The sequence below is a fragment of the Taurulus bubalis genome, assembly GCF_910589615.1.
Source record: "Taurulus bubalis genome assembly, chromosome: 16".
NCBI lineage: Eukaryota > Metazoa > Chordata > Actinopteri > Perciformes > Cottidae > Taurulus > Taurulus bubalis.
In genome coordinates this window covers 11,551,447-11,573,549 of record NC_136604.1, presented here as the reverse complement: position 1 = coordinate 11,573,549, position 22,103 = coordinate 11,551,447, and the positions used below count along the sequence as shown (strand labels likewise).

Genomic DNA, 22,103 nt, shown 5'->3' with positions numbered 1-22,103 from the left:
GTTAGGGTCATATGATATATAAATATATATAAATATATATATATATATATAACATATGTGCAGTTAAAGGTCTGTACAGGCTGTACAAAATACTGTGATCGAAAGATCTAGATTGTGGAGGGTCCTGCATGATGCATAACAACAGCACTGAACTTATTCTAAATGTAAGGTACTTGTACTTTAGTATATCCATTTAATGTTACTTTATTCAACGCCCCTACATTGATCTAAAAGCTATAGTTACTGAATACTTTGCAGAATATAAATAATAGATTACAGATGAAGCAAGATTAAAGCGATGCTTACACACAAATGCATCAATAACTATAATCCGATTTTATTGTTTGAAATGGGCCATTCTGCAAAATGAGTACTTTTACTTGTTACTTTTATATTATTTTGATTCTAATACATTTGTACTTTTACTAAAGTCAATTAAATTGAATGCAGTACCTTTACTTGAAACGGAGTATTTCTATAACGTTAGAATACTACTTTTACTTATATAAAAGTTCAAAAGAGTTGGTAAATAAGTACTTCTTCCACACTGATTACTTTACACTTCTACCTTTCCTGCAGACCTTTGAATCCGCCCACATCAAGACAATTCTGTCGAATATCAGTACTTTGTACTCCACTTCATTTATCTGACAGCTGTAGTTACAACACTTTTCAGATTGAACTTTTAGATATAAAAAAAACAAACACATGATACGCTTATATATACAATCATTGTTTAAGACTAAACCACTGGTTTCAAGGCTTTTTGGATTGTGACCTCTTATAAAAAGCAGTGTCTATATGAGGCTCCTAGACATGTCTGAGATGTCTATGTGTTGTTAGCAGTTCCACCAAAGAAAGACTTTCCTTTAGACTTCTAATTATCATCAATTTGGGATGATATAAATACAAGTTTGAGACCCAAAAAGGTCAAAGTATACAAGATTTCAAGTAAAAAGCAAGGATCCAAGTACTTCCACCTCTCAGGTGGTTTATTGCCACAATCATCCATGTCGGGTTAAACATCATAAACTGGGCACAGGAAACACTCGTTTTTCTTTCTGTACACATTAGGAACAAGTGCTGATTGCTGCTCCATTCACATGACAAACAATTAATTGTTGCATAATCAATTCAAACAGCTATTTCCATATTTTACAATGATTGTGTCCATCACACACCAACTGGCTTAATGTGCATAACATATATACCCTATAGTGCTTTAACATAGATTAACATGAACAATCATGTCTGGTTTGACCCTGCAGTGGGCCCCGGGGCGAAAAGTATTTGTGAGCCTCTATTGACGCCCTGCCAGTGATAATTAGTTAAAACACAAACGTATTAAAGAATATTCAGCATGTGAATGTTGTATTTCAGCTGATAATGTGCTAACAGTTGTTTGTGAATTACCACAAACTGACACACCTTAAATGGGCCTTCAGGGCCCCTGAAGGTCTGGGGTTTCGGTCTGGTTGGTAATGAAGCCTTTTGAGAATTGCTGTTGAGTGAATCTACAGCAACAGATAAATACAATCTACAAGAGGTGTAACAGTCTTCACAGTTTAATTTGATATGTTATTTGTCAGCTTGCCTCGTGTCTATCATCCTTGTGCAAGGCAAATCTTGTGTGTGTTCATTCGGACCCCATTGTTATGGTTGACATGACAGCCATTACTGGTTGTAAGGACGGCTTCGAAGCAGATTGTCTAGATCAGTCTTGTTGATGGTACCATAGGCCTGGGAATAGCTGCCAAGTTTGGCTCGGGGGTCGCCTGCAGCTGCCACATTACAGTTATTCTGAAATAATTTCTTGCTGAATCGTGTCGGTGGCTGAGCCTCTCGAACCTGGGAGCTGGAGCGCTGGTTCTGCATGGGAAGAAAAGCAAAGTTAGACAGGTCACGACAGCCTTTCCATCTCAGCAAAGCCACATAGCTTTAAAATGTCCATATACATATCTGTAATCACAATTGTCTCAAGCATGTCATCAGCCTGAAATTGCTTCCTGGCATTGAGTTATATTCTACATGTCCTGAGATCTTGCATACTAACCAGGCGTGCAGATGTGACGCATAGCCCAGAGGACAGGGATGGCTCATCCTTGCGAACCAGCAGGTTGTTGTGGGTTTGGTTTAGGGTCAAGGAGAAGGAGCGGTTATGTTGGGCCACAGGGGCTGAGCGACCACGCTGGAGAATCTGGTCCATGGACTGGTGAAGGTAGGGACAAGAGACAGAGCAACTTACAGACCGAGCCACAATAACATCACGAGTAAGAGAGAATGCAAAGAGGTACAAATAAACGAAACAAGATTACATCACAGCTGTAGAAAACGAAACTGAACAGGAATTGTACTGAAGTCTGTTGCTTACTACACTAGTGTTGGCGCCCTCTGTTGGTGATGTTGTTACATCTCCATTACCCATCTGTGCCATTAGTTTCCTGCTGGCTGCAGCAGAGGGGTAGTTATGAGGAGGACCAGCTGAACTCCGAACAAAACCATCTGAATGGAGAAAACAGTTTTAGTTTTCTAACTGAGAGATTGTGGATATATACTGTGTTTGAGAGATGCATGTAAAATACATGTTGCTGTATTGTTTAGTTTAGATTTGTAATGGCATGGTAATCAGGGCTGAGACAATACCCAAGTGTATATACTGATATCAAGGGGTATAGCAGTATACTGGTATTGACAATAAACACAATATTGACAATTTAAAAATGAAATACTGATACCACGTTGATAATACACATATGATAATATTGTGTAAATAATCCAGCGCCTCTCAAATAATTGCGCGCACACACACACACACACACACACACACACACACACACACAATTACTCTTTCCACCTCCCAACCTATTTTGAATGAAGCATTGACCCCCCCCCAAAAAAGATACAAAACACACAATAAACAATTCTCTTCAAATGTTCTATAGACGTATATATTGTGATAATATACAGAACATTCAGGCTTTTTTTAATTTGTATTCTCTGTGTTACAAACATATTTTTATCAGTACCAAAAAGTATTACATTCAGACCTACTTGGGGCATGTGTGATGGGGTTATATGTGAGTTTTCCCAAGCAAGGGCTAGATAATGGACTCGTTGTCTCTACAGCCAGAGGAGTTGACACGTCCACAAGCCCAGGTTTAGTGACTCCTGTATGTGAAGGCTCGTGGTTTGTCTCTTCATGTTGTGTTTTCCCCTCATGGTCTTCGTACCCATCTGCTGCCACTGCGCCCTTCTCTACTTTATCCTTTACTTTGGGATTCTCAGTACTACGGACACAGCCTCCATCTTTTGGCTGAATCAGCCTTAGCCCACCCTGATTAGTTCTCCTCTCCAGTATCATCTGCAAGTAAAGAGGACAATTAGGTTTAACCTGTGTGATCAGGTCAAAAACATTATTTATGCAATACACTGCTAAGTAATAAAGTAAAGATTGAATTCAATGTTGCCAATATTTAGGATTCTTTTTTTTTTTACCTCATAAAGTTGGTTGCGGTACTGAACCACTGATAATTGTACATCATCATCCACTGTTAGCACGACATCATAGTTAAGAGCTGGCTCCTTGGCTGGATTATGAAACCTCCAGAGACAGAAACACAATTGTGGATAAATCATAGCACTTCATTGTAATGAAGTGCTATGATTTATAAAATATTGATGTCTATAAACTCAATCTTTGAAGCAAAAAATACTGAGGACATTTTTTTTTACTGTTCACCTGAGAACACTAAAGAGAACAGAATAAAAAGACATCACTACAATCATGTTGCTGTTAGGGAAACCACAGTTACTAATCAATTAATAATTAGAATTATTGATTAAAAAAAAAAATACCTAGCTACATATAGGTGTTGGAGGGCTTGCTCAGCAGTCAGCCGCTTGTCTGGGTTGAAAACTAGCAAACCTCTCAACAGGTCCAGAGCATCAGGAGGCGCAGAAGGCTGGAGAAGATCCTCAAAAGGCACCTGCGGTCTGGTGAAGGAAGGAAGGGAGATGTTTAAAGGGTACTTCAGAGATTTAGTTTTCCTCTGCATTGTACAGTTAAAACGACCACCAACAGTTTTGGGTTGGAGAACTTCTTTCAAGAGATCAGATTGAAAGTATCAGACCAAATTTAAGTTTGAGAGTAAATACATAAATACCAATACTTTTCCTTTTAAAGTACAGACAGATATTTGCTGTTTACAAAACATCCGATCCTGTTCAAAGATCAGACATATAGCAAGCATAATTCTCTGCATTGCGCATTTCCAACACTCCCTTTTCAACAAGGTGGTCTTTTAAAGCTGTCATTACAGTTCATGATTTCCCTTTGTCACTGCATCTCCACAATAATTACTGCTCCTGCTCTCTGATCATGTACTGTAATCAGGCCCACCTCCACTTGCAGGCTCTGATAACAGTCTTCCCAGTGGAGGACATTTGTTATTATCACTCACAAAACTAGCTCAATGCCAGGACTGAAGAGGTCAGAAAGAGGCCAAGCACCAGCAACTGTGTACACTCTGTATTTACACATTAACAAAGTAATCCATGTGAGCTGACCGCATGAAATTCAACAGATGCATTGTTGGTTATTTATATTTACAAGTAGGCTACACATACACAAATAACTTCTTTCATTCATTGTTAACACGTGCTATGTACGATAGTTTCATAACATAAAACAACTTACTTCAGTAACATTCTTTGAATGACAGCGGATCCATATTCAGACTTGATTGCAAGAATATCTGAAAGTTAAATCACATTTTACTTATTAAAAGTGATTAATGCAGGCCATTACTACAAGTAAAGTGTGAGGAGTTTACATTCATGTAATCTGGAGTCCCTTGTGTTGTCTTGGGGTCAAAATGACCCGTGTACGAGTGTATATGTATGTGTGTGTGTTGATGGGTCATTTTGACCCCAAGACAACACAAGGGTTAATTACCTTCTGGGCTGGGGTGTGGTATGGCCATCATGATCTTCTCTATTTGATTAATGGTGGATGTCCCGGGGAACAAGGCTTTTCCCAGCAGCATCTCTCCCAGGATACAGCCGAGGCTCCACATGTCCACACCTTTAGTGTACCTTTGGACAAGATGTACTCCTCTTACAGTTTGGAACACTCACAACTTACTTTCCACAGAAGTATTCTGTCGCTTGAATTAAAAAATGTTAATGGCAACTTTTTCATCATTGTTAAATCAACTGCTGGGAAGAAAAAGCACCACAAGAAGACGTGGTACAGATACTGACTAAACAGATGCACATCCAAGTTGATACCTAGTGGATCCCAGCAGGATCTCAGGAGCTCGGTACCACCGCGTCGCCACATACTCAGTCAGTGCCGGATTCCCACTGTCTTCTTGGATCTGATTGAGGGATCTGGCCAAGCCAAAATCACACAGCTTGACTACACAGTCAGTGTCCAGCAGTACATTAGATGGCTGAGGGAAACACAGACAAGAGAAACACTCTTCACAGGAAAAATAATAGTTTGGTTTTCACTTATCTACAGAAATTGAGCACCTTGACCAAGGTATAAAAACAGAAATCTCACAAAGAGTGAAAAGAGGTGGAATAGGAGAGGAGGGGGGAAGAAGTTCTAGTTTCTAGGATCAGAGGTCGTTTTGTGTAGCCGTGATAGTGAATGCAATTACATTAAACAGTATTTTCTCCAAAGTTGCTTAGATTTACATGAGAACTGATACAATTAACACTTTTCTGGGTTTAGATCAGCATCCGATTTCAGACTGAAAAGCTATAGGTTTTGGACTGTTGATCAACCAAAGCAAGCAATTTGAAGAGCTCAACTTGCACTACTTTTCACTATTTTCAAACATCAAAAACAAAACAATGACTTCATTAATTGAGAAAGTAAGGAGCAACCACAAACAAAGGACATCATTGACATGTGATACTGTGAAGGTACAAGTACAATGCTGGTATTTAAGTTAGATTTCTTTAAATCAAAATAATGGACTAATGCTTAGTACTGTCCATCTGGTGTACCTTTTGGTCCCTGTGGATAACATTCCCTGAATGCAGGTATTTGATGGCTTTGAGGAGCTGGTACATCACATAACGTTTGTGGATGTCCTTCAGCAGGGTGCCTTTCTTTATCACTGCATGCAGGTCGGTATCTGGTACAAAGTAGAACACTTTTATTAAGATAACATGACCGTTGCAGTAACATCTACCAATGATGGAATCGTAAATCGTCATCAGTTATTTGTGATTTTGGCATAGAGCTGCTGAACACATGATCCTCCATAATTTTACAATGATTTTAACCAAGTGCCGAAAACAAAAATGCCAGAGAGAAACAGTGGAGGTCTGGGATGGATGCTGGTGTAGAGTCATGGATTAGACTGCAGAGAAGTGGAGGCCAATCTGTGGACTCAGCAGTAAAGACAGTGTAGCCAGCCAAATGAAGCAGAAACCCTCACATAGACATAGTGCCAAGTTAAACTGTTAAGAACCACTGCAGCCTTACTCTTCACCATGCTGTTGTGTCATAGCTGATTAACAAGTTTTTTAAGCTATGTTTGTGTACAAAAAAACTCCAAACACTCACCCATATATTCAAAGATGAGGTATATGTCTTTATCATTTTGAGCTCTGACGACATTTAGAAGTTTAACGATGTTGAGATGATCTCCAAACTCCTAAAAACAGAATTTAGATTTTTAGTAACAGAAACCACACACATAGAAAGCCAGAGCTCTGGCTACTGTTGTTTGACCCATAATAACTGGCAGGTATTGTGTAAAGATTAAACAGTAGGGAAAGTTAACAGAGGTTACATAATCGTCACTATAAACCCAATTAGAACCCTGGAATTTCCCTGGATGAAGACAATAGCTGATATGGGGGAAGAGGCACAGTTTAAGGTCACATAAATGTAGGTCAGCAGATTAGGAATTAAACAGGAATATGTTGATAACAAGCCATGTTAATCAGGTTAGACATTGTTGCATTGTCAATCTCCTTCAAGATAATACTACTACTACTAATAATAATAATGTTTAAGTTTGTTACTTTCAACACACTGTACCAGCAGTGCTGTCGCTCAATGGTTTTCACACAGTTAACTGAACAGCTGCAAAATTGGTTGAGAAACCTTTCCAGCATGTGAATAAAGCAATGAACTGTGACGAAACAGTCACGGAAAAATAAACAGTGTGTGCCAGAGTAGGAGGGGCATGGTACAACTACTGTATCAGTGGAGCAGACGATTAACTAATGCAGCTATTTACCTGTAAAAGTGTTTATTAAAAAAAAAAAAAGAGTATAAAAGGGATTTCCATTTTGTTGTGGTGGCATGTTTTTGTGGAATTGGCAATGGAGTTCATTTACCGACTAAGGAATAAGGAGCAGTAATATCAGACACAACAATCACTGTTTATCATGAAGTGTCCCCAATATTTTGTACATTATGAAAGAGACTGGACAAAGACAGATATTATTGAAACAAAATGAAGAGAAGTGGGGCTGAGATTATTAACCTAACAGTCTTTGGGATTTAAATTTTAGAGAATGATAGTATGACAGTCAGTTGCTTCAAAGACAACTATTATTGTTACCTGGAGGAACATGATTTCCCTGAATGTCCGCTGAAAAAGGAAAGAGAATTACAATTAAGATATTAAATCTGAAAACGACACACAGCCATAAACTAGGCACACACAAGCCTCTAGGTCTGTTTAATCATTAGCCAAACTCGTCTTTCTTTTGAAAACAGGCATGGGAGCTAATTTGGGAAACACTTCTAGACAATAATCAGAAAAGGGGAAAAAAAAAAATAAGATTGCGACACAATTTGTATGCTGCATTAAGAATAAAGTTAACCAGATACAATAATTACTTTCCTTCATTGTCACCTACAGCACAAGTATAGTATCAAGCACACACCTGGGCATCTGTCCTGTTCCTGAAGGCATCAAAGATCTTCTTCACAGCCACAATCTCGCCCGTCTGTCTGTCAACTGCTTTCCATACGATGCCATAAGCCTGAGAGAGATACAACATACTGGTAACACATCAGGTCACCTCTTCTCCATGCAATACGGGGCTTTTATTCTGTGGCGTATTCATATCATTTTAACTGCAGGATGTCAACCAGGCACAAACATTTAAAACACTAAATTGGGGAAACACTGGTGTCAGGGCTGTAGCAGGAATTTAGAAACACTAAGGTAATAAGTCAATGCAGCTGCTCCATCTCCAGATAAATATCTAAAATTTAGCAACATTTTCTAATAATTTTTAGTATTCTTTTCCCCCATGTTTAATTAATTCCACTGTTATATCTTTTTCTTCTTAATTTTAAAAAGTTGTATGCCCAAGAGATTGTCTAAACGTTTTTTTCTTTTTTTTCTTTGCATAAGACACGTCAGATCTAAGGATCAAGATATTATGTGTCTTTTAAAACGCGGTATGTGAAACTTTTAATCCCCCAAAATGCAAACTGCACTTCTGAGCACCATATTCCTATTGGAAAAGGTGAAGACATGACCTCCGCGTCCTCAATGGAAGATAGCTCCAATGGGAAAGGGAGAGTCAGGGTGCTGATGAAGGCAGTGAAGTCAAGCATAACATAGGCAGCAGTGAGGCAGGGCATCAGAGCACACAGCCCTGGTGTGAATCAGGTGGCTTTTGTATCCGTCAAACTGCAGCTCCAAAAGAAAAGATAGTGATTTATTCAGAATAATATAACTTTTTTTTCTGCTGTAAAAGCACTTTATGATCCTTTAAAGCCAATTAGCACAGAACTGCTCATTATGCTGTTTGTCCCTAAATCATCACTGCATATGACTGCTCAGTCTACTGTAAACAGGTTAAACGGATGTATAACATGAGTCACAGGCCCTCAGGTATGTTTAGTTAGCCAATACGACATGTTTACGTGGGAGTTACCACCTGGCCATTGCAAAACAGAGCAGCAATTTGTGAGTCTCTGTGGACAGTCCATGGAAGGAAACCATGCTGTTTTTAGTCCTGTGGCAACCATACAGTGGAGAGAAAAACAAAAGGGGTTTAAAAAGGGAACAAGTGTCCTCACACATCAGCTGATCTGCAAAGCAAGAGTTTGTCCTGCCAAAGTAAATAAAGCCTTGCTTACAACACTGGTATTTAGGACCTTAAGTCTGGATTAATTTTTGGAATGTATCTTAAGGCTAAAGTACCCCCCCTGTACTTTAGCCTTTAAGATGTGGCCAACATTATTGTACAGATATAGAGCACAGATTGATATAAAGAAGGGCGTTTGCCAAAACAGCGTTGAAACTGTTTAGTGACTAACAAAACGTGTGCAAATGGGGATTCATGTCAAAGGGGCAGTAAGGAGCTTTGTTATTATTGTGATTATAGTGTATAGCCGGGAATAAATTAGCTTCCATTTCCATGAAATCTAGTAAATTAAGAGACAAAAGGTCACTCACCCCTTTTCCGAGTCTCTTCTTGATTTCATACTTCAGAGAAATGTGGTCCTCCACCTCGGACACGTTTGTTGATTTTTTGCTCATGTTTGTTGTCTCTTTTTTTTAAATTAGTACGCTCCTCTGATCAGAAATCTTCACCATATCCTTTGAATATTTCTGAAAGAGATCAGTGGTCTTGAGTTTCTGGAAAAACATGAAAACTGTAGGTAGAAATGACTGAATTGTGGAGCCACGTCCGTCAGAAATGTAGCTTCAAATTGAAAGTAAAAAAAATGCACGGAAGCAAAAGACGAGTCTTTCGGTAGTTTTGAGTCTTATCTGGTAACACGCACGCGACCTAGCGTTAGTATACAGCAAGTAGCGACGCGGAAGCGTTAGCCTAATGTCCAATTCATGTCCGTCGAGAAGCAGTTGGGTCGTTTTAAATCAATTTAGTGACTGGAAAAATACACTCTGTTCACCTGCACTGTGCACACTCAGTGGTTGTTTGTCCACACAGACACACACACACACACTCACTCACTCAAACTGCTGACTGCAAACAGTCCAGCCGGAGTTTTGTCATTACTCGTCGTCCTGGTAACAAATAGGCTGATGCCCGATCCTTAAAGGAGCCGCAGCACAACCACTTCCTGCTTCAACTGCATTGGGACACATCTATTGATAGGCATCATGGTGTTGTTCAAGACCTCCTCTGTAATTGTACTCATACTTTTGTTATGGCCTCCTTTAAAATGTTCCAAATTATATGAAGTTCCTCTTTGCTGTTTGATGGATGTTTTATTAGTTTTAGTGCTGCAGCAAACAGGGACCAGTCCTCACAAGCCAATAGAAACATAATTGGCGAGTCAACTCTGTCAGTGATCAACACTGGCTAACCCACTAATACCACATTTAACTTCACAGAGGAAACAGGCCGTCTGACCACTTTAGGGAGCAAGGTGCCAGTTTCAGGGCAGATCGTGCCAATGTCACTGGCCTATTCACAGACGCTATCCATGACAAAGATGTAAAACCAAAAACATGTGGAATGATGATGTAAACCACACCTTTTAGTGCAGCATATTCATTAACTGGGACACACAGCACTGCATTTGCTTGTTTAACATGTTTGTTACCGGTTCCTAAACTTGGGTGGAGCAGACGAGATTTTAGGTGGAAACGAAAGCAAAACTTTTACCCAACAGGTGGAGGCCTTTTCATAAGATTTATCTCAATGGCCTTCAAAATGGCCTAAACCTTTGACAATCTTTATCATATGTTCCCTACAATAGGCTAAATGGATCTGCAGATGTAGATTGAGTTAACAACTAACACAATATCTCTGGTGTTACACTGGATTTTCATGACCCCAAAAATATGTTCGCTTTACCACATGAAAAATAGGAAAAACATAAAGCAAACCCACCCAAAAATAATAGTCAAATACAAAAGGAATGATGCCCTTTTTTACTGACCCAATACACTGATCAACAGCAGAATTATTATTATTTCACAAATAAGGAATTAAAACAACCCCTAAATATTTGAGGAGTGTAAGGCCTTTTGAGTCAATTAAACAATGAATGAATATTGTGAAAAGTATTGTTGCAAAGTGCAAAGAGTTTTCCTTATTTCATCAATCTTTGATTTTGCCAAAAATATATTTGCTTTTGGCCAGCCCCTACCACTATCCGTTAAAAATGCATTCAGAGTGACTAAAATTATATAACTTTTTTAGTTGTATTAACAGCCTCTCAGGCTTGAAAAAGTGGATGATGTATTTGTGGATGATGTATTTTCATGACATTTCAGCAATGCATTGGAGGCTGAACAATGGGGAGTAATTGACAGTATTATAATAATGAAGAACACCTGTGTATCACAATTAACCCAGCCCCATTACCACCACCTGTTTTCAATCAACTCTTTAGGAACAGAGACAGTGATTTGCTGTCTACACAACTTAAAATAGTCGCACCAATGGTTTTCTACCACTACACCTCTGTGGAAGGAAAACAGACGGTTGGTCGTGTTGGGGGCAGTGCAAGTCAGATAGAGGCCTTTCAGTTTGCATTTGATCTTATCGCTGACTGAAGCTATGGGACTTGTAGTACGGTAGGCCTAACTTTAAAATGATGCTTTCTATGATCAACAATATACATTTAGAATTTAAAAAATACTGAAAAGATTGTTTGAAAATGGCTTTCTTTTTTTAGTGTGGTGTTGCTATGGCTGCTGTTTATTGGAGAACTTCAGGCACGCTATAAATGTAAGACTATACAGGCTACAATTTCACTTATAATGCAAATTGAACAGCTTGCAATAAGTTGAATCATTGACCTAGTGGTTGCAAAACGGATGAATATTTTTTTTTATTTTTTCAAAAGATTGATCTTGTTTGGTGATCCTTTATCGACAGCTTCCGATCCTGGCTTTGAGCCTGACGCTAGGGACATACGCTACAAGCCCCAGGGTACCATCATCAAACGGCCCCCAGCACAGGTCCCCGGCTACCAGCCTAAGCCTCAACCGGAGCCCCAGCCTAAATCTGGGCTTCTGCCCCAGCAGCCTCGCTACCAGCCCAAACCTCACCCCGTGCCCCAGCAGCCTCGCTACCAGCCCAAACCTCACCCCGTGCCCCAGCAGCCTCACTACCAGCCGCAGCCCAAACCTCAGCCTGTCCCTCGCTACCAGCCCAAACCTCAGTCCGTCCCTGAGCAGCCTCGCTACCAGCCCAAACCTCAGTCCGTCCCTGAGCAGCCTCGCTACCAGCCCGAACCTCAGTCCGTCCCCGAGCAGCCTCGCTACCAGCCCAAACCTCAGTCCGTCCCTGAGCAGCCTCGCTACCAGCCCAAACCTCAGTCCGTCCCTGAGCAGCCTCGCTACCAGCCCAAACCTCAGTCCGTCCCTGAGCAGCCTCGCTACCAGCCCAAACCTCAGTCCGTCCCTGAGCAGCCTCGCTACCAGCCCAAACCTCAGTCCGTCCCTGAGCAGCCTCGCTACCAGCCCAAACCTCAGTCCGTCCCTGAGCAGCCTCGCTACCAGCCCAAACCTCAGTCCGTCCCTGAGCAGCCTCGCTACCAGCCCAAACCTCAGTCCGTCCCTGAGCAGCCTCGCTACCAGCCCAAACCTCAGTCCGTCCCTGAGCAGCCTCGCTACCAGCCCAAACCTCAGTCCGTCCCTGAGCAGCCTCGCTACCAGCCCAAACCTCAGTCCGTCCCTGAGCAGCCTCGCTACCAGCCCAAACCTCAGTCCGTCCCTGAGCAGCCTCGCTACCAGCCCAAACCTCAGTCCGTCCCTGAGCAGCCTCGCTACCAGCCCAAACCTCAGTCCGTCCCTGAGCAGCCTCGCTACCAGCCCAAACCTCAGTCCGTCCCTGAGCAGCCTCGCTACCAGCCCAAACCTCAGTCCGTCCCTGAGCAGCCTCGCTACCAGCCCAAACCTCAGTCCGTCCCTGAGCAGCCTCGCTACCAGCCCAAACCTCAGTCCGTCCCTGAGCAGCCTCGCTACCAGCCCAAACCTCAGTCCGTCCCTGAGCAGCCTCGCTACCAGCCCAAACCTCAGTCCGTCCCTGAGCAGCCTCGCTACCAGCCCAAACCTCAGTCCGTCCCTGAGCAGCCTCGCTACCAACGCAAACCTCAGTCCGTCCCTGAGCAGCCTCGCTACCAGCGCAAACCTCAGTCCGTCCCTGAGCAGCCTCGCTACCAGCGCAAACCTCAGTCCGTCCCTGAGCAGCCTCGCTACCAGCCCAAACCTCAGTCCGTCCCTGAGCAGCCTCGCTACCAGCGCAAACCTCAGTCCGTCCCTGAGCAGCCTCGCTACCAGCGCAAACCTCAGTCCGTCCCTGAGCAGCCTCGCTACCAGCGCAAACCTCAGTCCGTCCCTGAGCAGCCTCGCTACCAGCGCAAACCTCAGTCCGTGCCTGAGCAGCCTCGCTACCAGCGCAAACCTCAGTCCGTGCCTGAGCAGCCTCGCTACCAGCGCAAACCTCAGTCCGTGCCTGAGCAGCCTCGCTACCAGCGCAAACCTCAGTCCGTGCCTGAGCAGCCTCGCTACCAGCGCAAACCTCAGTCCGTGCCTGAGCAGCCTCGCTACCAGCGCAAACCTCAGTCCGTGCCTGAGCAGCCTCGCTACCAGCGCAAACCTCAGTCCGTGCCTGAGCAGCCTCGCTACCAGCGCAAACCTCAGTCCGTGCCTGAGCAGCCTCGCTACCAGCGCAAACCGCAGCCTCTCTACCAGCCCGAGCCTCAGCCCCATCAGCCTAAGCCACAGCTTCGTCACCAGCCCCAGCAGCTTCGCCGCCAGCCTCATCTGGTGCCTCAGCAGCCTCGCTACCACCCTCAGCCCAGTGGGTCTCGTCTTCCTGCCAAGACGTGGGCTACACCTAGCACAGGTTGGGTTTCAATGTCAGTAAAATGTCCTTGTAGCTCACTTCTAAATTGCTTCTTAACTCATGGTGTTGTGATTTTCATTTTTAGAATGAGTGGGACCCATTTCAACTATAGCAGTAAAGAGCTCAAGCTACACTTGAAGGGTAAGTCAGTTCCTGCCAATGTAATGGATAACCTTATTTGTTCTGCCCTAATGTATGCTTACTGGCACTTGAGGTATAAAGGGTTACTTTTTCTGACTTTCATTTCAGATATCTTGGGCGTCAACAAATGGGTTTTGTTGACTTTATGCATGTATCCACTCTAAAAATAAAATACACTTGTACTACATTGTTTGGAATTCAACTTTTGTTTACATAGTCGCTCCAGGGTCTTGATGGCTTTTGGGCTATTATGAGTGGGTGCTTTTGCCAAGAGACTTGCCCCTATTCCGCTTGACAGTGGTGGCATTGCGTGACTAACTGCAACAGTGCCAAAGTGAAACAATACTACTTTTATATAGCGCTTTTCAAAGATGCTTTACATAGGACTGAGACGAACAAAACAATGGAGCAAGCCAAACAAATGTTGCTTTTAAAAAATAAAAAAAAAATGGAGAAACTGCAACGGCATGAGTCATGTAGGGAGCAGGAGTTAGCAGGTGAAGGTGAGTTTGAAGAGGTGTGTTTTGAGGGCTTGCTTGAAGGATGATAATGTGGGAGCCTGATGGATGGGGAGGGCCTTCCAGAGGGGTGTGCAGCAGCTGAGAAGGTCCTGCCACCCCATGTCCGGCGCTTGGTCCTGATGGTCTTCAGAGGAGTGTTTGCACGCTGAAGACCAGGGTCGAGGCGTAAAGGGGAGGAGGTCTGAAAGGTAGGGAGAGGCCAGGTTGTTTAGGGCTTTGTAGGTGGTAAGTAACATTTTTAAAGTCATTCCTGTATTTGACCAGGCGCCAGTGGCGGTTGCGTAGGACCGGGCAGAGTTCTGAACATATTGAAGTTTGTTAATTTTGAGAGCCGTAGAGGATGCTGTTGCAATAATCAAGGGGTGACATCAAGACCTTGACGACAGATGATTTGTCCAAGGGGGAGGATGTAAATGAAGAGGGGGGCCAAACGTGGAACCTTGGGACACCGTGGGCCACTCGTGGATATTGAGGTGGGACTTGAGTTGTGATGCAACAGCTCTCAAGGACTTTGGAGAGGTAGGGGAGGCTGGAGATGGGCCGGTATTAGTTGGGGATGTCTGGGTCAAGATCAGGTGGTTTTTTTTTTAGCACGGGGTGATGGCAACGAGCTTTAGTGGGGAGGATATGAGGATAGTGAGGAGTTGTTTGTGATGAGTGAGGGGAGGCAGGCCTTGACTAAGAGGGAGGGGGTCGAGGGCACAGGTGGAGGTCTTCATGCTGCAGACTATAGAGGGGTCCATTTCAGTGATGGAACTGAAGGATGCGTGAATGGCTTGGCAGTGGGGGAGGGTCATGTTGTGGGGGGGGCAGCTAGCTGGTTGTGTATTGCAATGATTTTGTCGTTAAAACCTGATTGTCCTACAAGGCCGCTAACGATGGAGGCTTTGCAAATATTTATAAGGACTTGCTCAGACCTCAATGATGCATGCCACAAATGTAGGGATCTGGACAACGGTGCAGATTCACTTGACTTCTTCACGTTGTTGCTATATTGAGAGCTGCAGCAACAAAAGTAAATTAACCTTTTTGGTCCTTTCAAAAGTTGGACAATTAAACAAAGGGCAGTCCAAATAAGATGCGAGGAATAATCACAACTAAACAAATATTATACTCCTGCAAAACAAAGTTGGAGGTAGATTATTCTTTATTTCTAAAAAGTTACATCATTTAAAAATCAACTATTTACAAGGAAATCTGCCCCCCCCCCCTTCGGGTGGCTGCACATTGCGGTTACCCACTTCATGTGACCCAAGCCTCACTAAAGAAAAGATGTATTAGGTATGTAACTAAACAGGGCTTGGAAATTTACACAACTCCTTCCACCAAAGTTTAAATATAATTTTGAAGTGCAGTTTAATCTTAAATTTCAGTTGCATTCATTTTCCATTGTCAGCATTTACTATCGACATTATTGCAGGATTCTGCTGTTAAAGTGATAGAATAACTAAATGGAGCATAATTTAACTCCAAATGGCAGGGAATAGAATTAAGGGCCCAAATAAACTGTTGCAACCTTATCATATGCAGACTTTGCCCAATATAATTGTATCACGCCTCTTTGTTGTGCACTGCAAAACCAAAGTATGAAATAACTTTTTGGATTATTACAGTACAAAGTTATAAGTAAACTGTCACAGGCAGAATAAACAGCCAATGTTAAAGATTTATCACACAAGTTGAAATAGAAAAGAGGCCAATGGCGCGTCTCACATCAGAGTGACCCTGGTGGGCACGGCTGCAGGCAGCATGATGAACCAGACAGTGGAGTCTACAAGGCGGTGAAGTTTAAATAGTTAACATGAATAAAGGACATGTGAATCAAATGACAGGAAATAATTGGATTGATATGAGAACCTGTACAGATATAAAGCCACTCCCTGCCAATAACCAGAGGGAGAAAGTGTTTTGTTTTCAACTTAATAGATATTAGAGTCAGAATTTCAGACGGATGCTTCAGGAGGAGTGTAGGAAGCGGTTGAAGGCATTGTAGGCCGACTCAAGATCAAACAGCATCTGGCGCACCTGGTTATCATCCAACTCGTCTGAGGCCGACATGCTGCTGAGGGTGGTCAACCTGGTGAGAAAAAATATAAAATCAAGGTTGATGAGTTATGGCAAAACTGTTACGATTTATTGCAGACTGGCGTATATTGAGCACTACTGAGGATCAGTGTAGAAACTTAATGAAGTCATGGAGATTTTTTGATTTTCATAATACAAAATATAAGCACTTGTAATACTATGGCGCAAAACACTAAGGTTACCATAATAAATGTATAGTTACTGTTGAAGTTAGTAGGTATTAATTAGGTACTAATTAATCTAGTCATAATCCTACTAGTGTCAATTTGCCATAAATTAGCTTTTTCTCAACTTAAAAGATGCTTTAACATAAATAGTACATGCTGCTGCATGACTCACTCATAAGGATAAAATAAATTAACAAATTTCTAGAAATGTCAACTGACTGCCAAGTCTCGGAACCATTTTACGTAAAAATAAATAAATATATATATATATTTAACCACGACTACCTCTTAATAAAGTTAGAATTACATGAAAAAAGAAATAAGGTAACAAGATTGTTTGAGCATGGACACATACAGATGTGAACTTCTAAACCCAGCTTTTGCCATACTATTATACCACAGCATTTACCCATAAGAAATAGTCACCAACTAAAGTACCTTCATCTAGCAAGTACATGCGGGTACTGTGACTAAAGTAGCGCTTAGCATCTTGCTCGGCTGAACAATATACTGGGTGGCCCAGTGTAACTAACCAGAGGCTGACTTTGTCCTTAGCCTCCGAGTCTGGAGGCATGTTGCTCATTCTGTTCATGGTTTCCATCAATTCCCTCAGGTCTGGCTGGATCTGGATCAACAGAAAAGAATCTGTTAAGCAGTTGTTCTAAGTCTGTATTATTTAAGTTTGACCCTTTTTTATTTACCTCATCCATGGCCCTGATCTCCAGTCTCAGCTTGTCCATCACAGTGATGAAAAGCTGAAATAAAGTGATGAACAATGAGACAGTGCTTACACATACTTTCAACATCCTTAGTCACCAACAAGAACTATATACAAGATTTTTTTTTTTTTTTTACTGTAGGCAACACAAACAGGGCACACAGTCTTTGCCATATTCAAACTGTCTGACCGCTAATTTGGTTGGTTTGAAAGAGTACGTACAGAAACTATATCCGCAATGCAACGGTTGAGGTTCCCCTTGTCATCCTTGATGGTGATTGGCCGATCCTCCTTAATCCTTTCCATGGCTAGTGGGCAGTCGAGCTAGGAAACAAAATGACAAGAGTAGCATCCTTACTAACAAAAGCTTTAACTGGTAGAACACTTTTATTGCTCATTTGTGAAAATGTTCACAAACAAAGAACTCACTCTGTATTTCCTGCAGAAATCGTCGATGGAGCCCACATCGGAGCCCTGAACCTGTTTGAAAGCAGCCTTATACTGAACCAACAGCCTGGAACAGGAAGCAGTGTACCTGAAACAGACAACTCCTGCGCATTAATTAAAAATATTGAATTAAAGTCACAGGAGGATTTTTTGTTAGTCTTTTAAACAAAACTCAAGGATAACTCACTCATTCGGTGTGACGCAGTCTTTGATGTAAGCCTTCTCCAGGGCCTGAAGGGTCTTGACAACAGCAAACAACTCTGCCATGTTGTCATACCTTCAGAAAAAGGGTTGATCATGAGATGTTACAACACAAACCACATTATGAATTCCTGGGTTCATATAAGGCTGATAATGTGTATCACACACTTACTTCTCTCGTTCTCTTGCATTCTTGTATAATTTCACCTCCTGAAAATACATGATTTATGTTGAAGGGCTTTACAATGTCTAACAAGTGGAATGCTACATATTTCTGATTGAAATAACCAGATAATTTTAATTGCATTACTGATTGTGTTTCTTTTAGTTGTATTACAAATCCTGTTGGCTAAGCCTTAAATTTGAGGATCGAAAATGTTTGAATTTACCTCATATAACTCAGGCTTATTGGCCGGAACTGTGGGACAAAAATGATAACATGATTTGAGTGACTAACTATAATTTACTGTTGAAAGGAGAATAATTGAACAGTTTGAATACCTAATTTGTATACATTAGATTTATTCAAAAGGCTTACCACCTCCTGTAACTGGTATCCCATGGAACATGACGCTGATATATCCAAACTTGATCTGAAAAAGATTGAAGTTACAATGTACAATTATGGACTGATAGTTGTGACCAAGCCAAAAATGGTGTTGAAGATGCTCTTCTTTTTGGGATTAAAATTGGATTAACAGATAAAGTGCCGCACTGTAGACTCCAAACATTACAAAAGAAACATTTACAATGCACGTTCATGATATCCTACAAAGACCAAAGTTCGATTAACGCTATCGCAGAGGATATACATATTCATTCAGTCATCACTCTGAGTGAATCGCTACACACGACTCTTTGCTTTGCTCCTTTTCATTTCATCCGGGTTCGTCATTACAACAACCATTCTCTAAAGGCGACGAGCTAACTTTAACTTGTGCGACAAGGGACTAAGAACCTGCCCTGTCGCATAACATCACAGAGTAAATTGTAACGTATTACACACAGACAAAAACATCTTATAAACGCAACAGCACTCATACGAAAGAACCGGGGAAGAATTTTAGACATCTGTCAACGGAATTCGCCGTTTTTAGGCCTTCGCGTTGATAATAAAATATGAAATGCAATGCTTTCAAAATAACCTACTCCTAAAACCCGGCGGTTACCATGCGGTAGAAGTTAAAAGATTAAAAGGCTTACTATGGAATCGAAGACGTTTCGGATTTACGGAGAAGTGAAGAAAACCCTTCAGCTACAGAAAGCTTACGATTTCTTGTTTTGCCGAACTAGCTAGCCCGAAGTTAGCTGTCGATGCTAGCTCTATAGCACTTCCTTCACGAGTTATAATAACTGAGCCATACAGGGAGCTGTTTGTGAACACTAACGGTTGTAATAGTGACCAGTATTGTGCTAACAGGTAGAACACACGCATAAGGTTTTAATATCAGTGTTTAATAAACGAAATTAAAAGACAGTCTACTTACCCTTCGGCAAACTGCGGTGACGTCGACGTAAACACACCCTTCTGTGAGGACCCATATACGTCAAAACATTAGGTGTCCAGTCTGCCTAACTACAAATGTACATCTTTTGCGATTATTACTTGCATATACACATAAGTAACGTTAGATTATCATTATGCTCTGTTAAAAAACTATTTTGAAGACTTTTTTCAGTTAAGAAAGAATTTCAAGGCTGAACCAAATTATTTTCACTCAGTCAAACATCAGTGGCAGCCCGTCGTCGAGGCGCCAGAGTCAAACGTCTGAACAAAAAGGTAGCGTTAATGCTAGTTGATAGAGTTTAAGGAACCGCAAAGGAAAGCCGAAACATTTCGGTAAAAGGTAGGTCAGTTCAAATATGATATTAAATGTTAAATTGAGAATCTAAGTAAAGCTGTGATTATTAAATGCCACCTAACGTTAAATTAGCTAACTGTTAGTGAAGTTGGCTAAGGGGTCTACACCAGTCCAGTGGGTGAATTATCTCAATGTAACGTATGAATAGTCTTCGGAACAACTATAACGCAAATGTAATACCGCCTTTGATAAATCATGCAGCGAACGTATAACGTAAAATACGTAAACATATGAATTTGTATTTAATGTATCACAGATCTGTCCTTCACTTTCCACGATGAAGACCTCCAAACCAGCGCAACAGACCTCTGCTCAAGAGGAATGTGGTGTTTGGCTGGATACTGTGCAACTGAAAGGAAAAGCTAAACAGGTAATTGTTGAAATTCTGACTGAATGGCTATTTTATAACCTATCCATAAAGCAGTGAATTAATACATTTAATAACTTGTTCATAGAATATATGAATAACAATACCATCTTAACAGTAGGCCTTTCCTCAGTTTTTGCACTTGAGTGTCTTGTATGATCACATTTTACTCTGCATGTCTGATTTTTTTTTTTAGAAACGACTTGCCCGTCCCATCTCTAAACTACTGAATCCTTTCACTGGAGGCGGAGGATACAGTTTGGCTGTGGCACTCAATTTCACCCAGACCAAAATGGAGATGCCAAAGACCAAACAGAGCTCTATATCAACCTTTTTTGCACCTCAGGGCAGAGGTACGTTGCAAAACTCTGCTACTATCGAGTTGTCAAGCCATTTTCTTAGGATGATTATCATATTTTGCTGAATCAGTCAGGAGCTCATAAAGCTGCTGTAAACTATTGACTTGCTGAATGTATACATTGAAACAACCATTTAGTTTGCGTTAACATAATGCATTTTTTTTTTTAATACCTTCTGCCTAAAGTTCTCAATAAGATGTCTTCTTCTGAAGTGCCAAACATGGATCCAGTGCAGCCTTTTTCATCATCTACCTCGGCCACACATTCCTTAACTGCACCCAATCCTGTAGTATCGGGGACAAAACGAAAACTTGAAATGTTTGACACTGAGCCTGGAGTGAATCATGAGTGTAAAAGAGACAATGTGGCTGAGCCTGAAGCAGCACTGTGTGAGGAGCAGGCAGCAGAAGAGCAAATAGAGGAGATAAATCCACCACGGAGTAAGAGGAGCTTCATTGCAGCCTCCTTATTGCTAGGTGACAGTCAACCTCTTCCACAGGCGTGGAGTCAGGACCCAGTGCTCACCTGGAGCCAGTATTCTGAAGGTGAATTTTACCCGACAAAAACAGCCCAAAAAAGCCCCTCAGCAAAGGACGTTAGTGACTCTGAGCCAACTTTCCTTAACAGTCTACAAAGTGAGGACGCCTTTGGGATTCAGATTAATGTGGAAAGTGGAACCTCAACTCAAAAATCCTTTAAACATTTTCATTCTTCTCAAACGGATCAAGAGAAAGAAAACAGCAGGTTTTTGTCCATTATGTCCCCAAGAAAGCACTCCACTCTCTCTCATATTGAACTTCTTTCTGATTGTAAATGTACAGAGCCAAAAACTGCATCACCTAAAAAACATGCTCCAATGTGCATGTGGAAAAGGGCTGATAAAGAGCAGAGCCTTGAGTCGCAGTTCAAGTGGACCAAACCAAGCAGCTCTCCCCTAAAAAAAACAGCACCAAAGCTGTCCTGCAGAGAGGTCGATGAGGACAGTCTGGCCATGTTGTTCACACAGGACTCTGAAGGTTTCCGGGTGATTGCGCACAGAGGTCTGCAAGCTAGGAATCCCCTCAAAGATAAGAGTAACATAAGCTCTGTGATGGTGAGAACGAGCGCTTACAAATCTCTCGTGGAGGAGGAGGAGGATGAGATGCTCTTTACTCAAGACTCTCAGGAAAATATGGTCATCAAACACTGAAAGGATACTTTGAAACGCTTGTGTTTTAATAGTCTGGATGTAGGAAAACTTGTCTTGTACATGCAGCCAGAGTTTGAAATCAGTTATAAACTGAAATGTCTTGTTTGTTTCCTCAATGACTTGATTTTTAGCTACTTCCAAACTGAACATATTGTCCTTATTTCTGTGACTGTCTTACCAACCTTTCTTCATCTGTAAATATTTGGTATTTTCCTGGGTGTT

General features: G+C 41.7%; 3 protein-coding genes across 7 annotated transcripts; 1 reads left to right on the top strand and 2 right to left on the bottom strand.

Annotated features, from left to right (window-relative positions):
- Positions 1-1,556: 1,556 nt before the first annotated feature.
- On the bottom strand, positions 1,557-9,533 carry mapk15 (mitogen-activated protein kinase 15; the record flags this gene model as incomplete). Its single annotated transcript, XM_079232095.1, has 14 exons — positions 1,557-1,869; positions 2,054-2,209; positions 2,372-2,502; positions 3,052-3,361; positions 3,496-3,601; positions 3,856-3,993; positions 4,697-4,754; positions 4,955-5,094; positions 5,290-5,453; positions 6,019-6,149; positions 6,584-6,674; positions 7,593-7,622; positions 7,921-8,019; positions 9,450-9,533. The coding sequence occupies 14 exons, from the start codon at positions 9,531-9,533 to the stop codon at positions 1,675-1,677; spliced, it is 1,833 nt and encodes a 610-aa protein (XP_079088221.1). The 3' UTR covers positions 1,557-1,674.
- A 6,061-nt stretch (positions 9,534-15,594) lies between these two features.
- vps28 (VPS28 subunit of ESCRT-I) lies at positions 15,595-19,618 on the bottom strand. 5 transcript variants are annotated; one of them, XM_079231776.1, is made up of 11 exons: positions 19,592-19,618; positions 18,643-18,697; positions 18,494-18,522; positions 18,277-18,314; positions 18,091-18,180; positions 17,886-17,991; positions 17,679-17,780; positions 17,440-17,493; positions 17,272-17,363; positions 16,512-16,563; positions 15,595-16,257 (listed from the first exon to the last, which is right to left on the bottom strand). In XM_079231776.1, the coding sequence occupies exons 2-11, from the start codon at positions 18,671-18,673 to the stop codon at positions 16,201-16,203; spliced, it is 651 nt and encodes a 216-aa protein (XP_079087902.1). In that variant the 5' UTR covers positions 18,674-18,697; positions 19,592-19,618; the 3' UTR covers positions 15,595-16,200. The 5 variants fall into 5 exon arrangements, with proteins under 5 accessions (XP_079087902.1, XP_079087904.1, XP_079087900.1 ...); XM_079231778.1 differs by having other exon boundaries at positions 15,595-16,563; positions 17,886-18,007; positions 19,592-19,617; XM_079231774.1 differs by having other exon boundaries at positions 15,595-16,563; positions 19,592-19,617.
- Positions 19,619-20,243: 625 nt separating this feature from the next.
- On the top strand, positions 20,244-21,881 carry aunip (aurora kinase A and ninein interacting protein; the record flags this gene model as incomplete). Its single annotated transcript, XM_079231754.1, has 3 exons — positions 20,244-20,336; positions 20,530-20,686; positions 20,878-21,881. 3 exons carry the CDS (start codon positions 20,244-20,246, stop codon positions 21,879-21,881), a joined length of 1,254 nt encoding a protein of 417 aa, XP_079087880.1.
- Between the last annotated feature and the right edge of the window lie 222 nt (positions 21,882-22,103).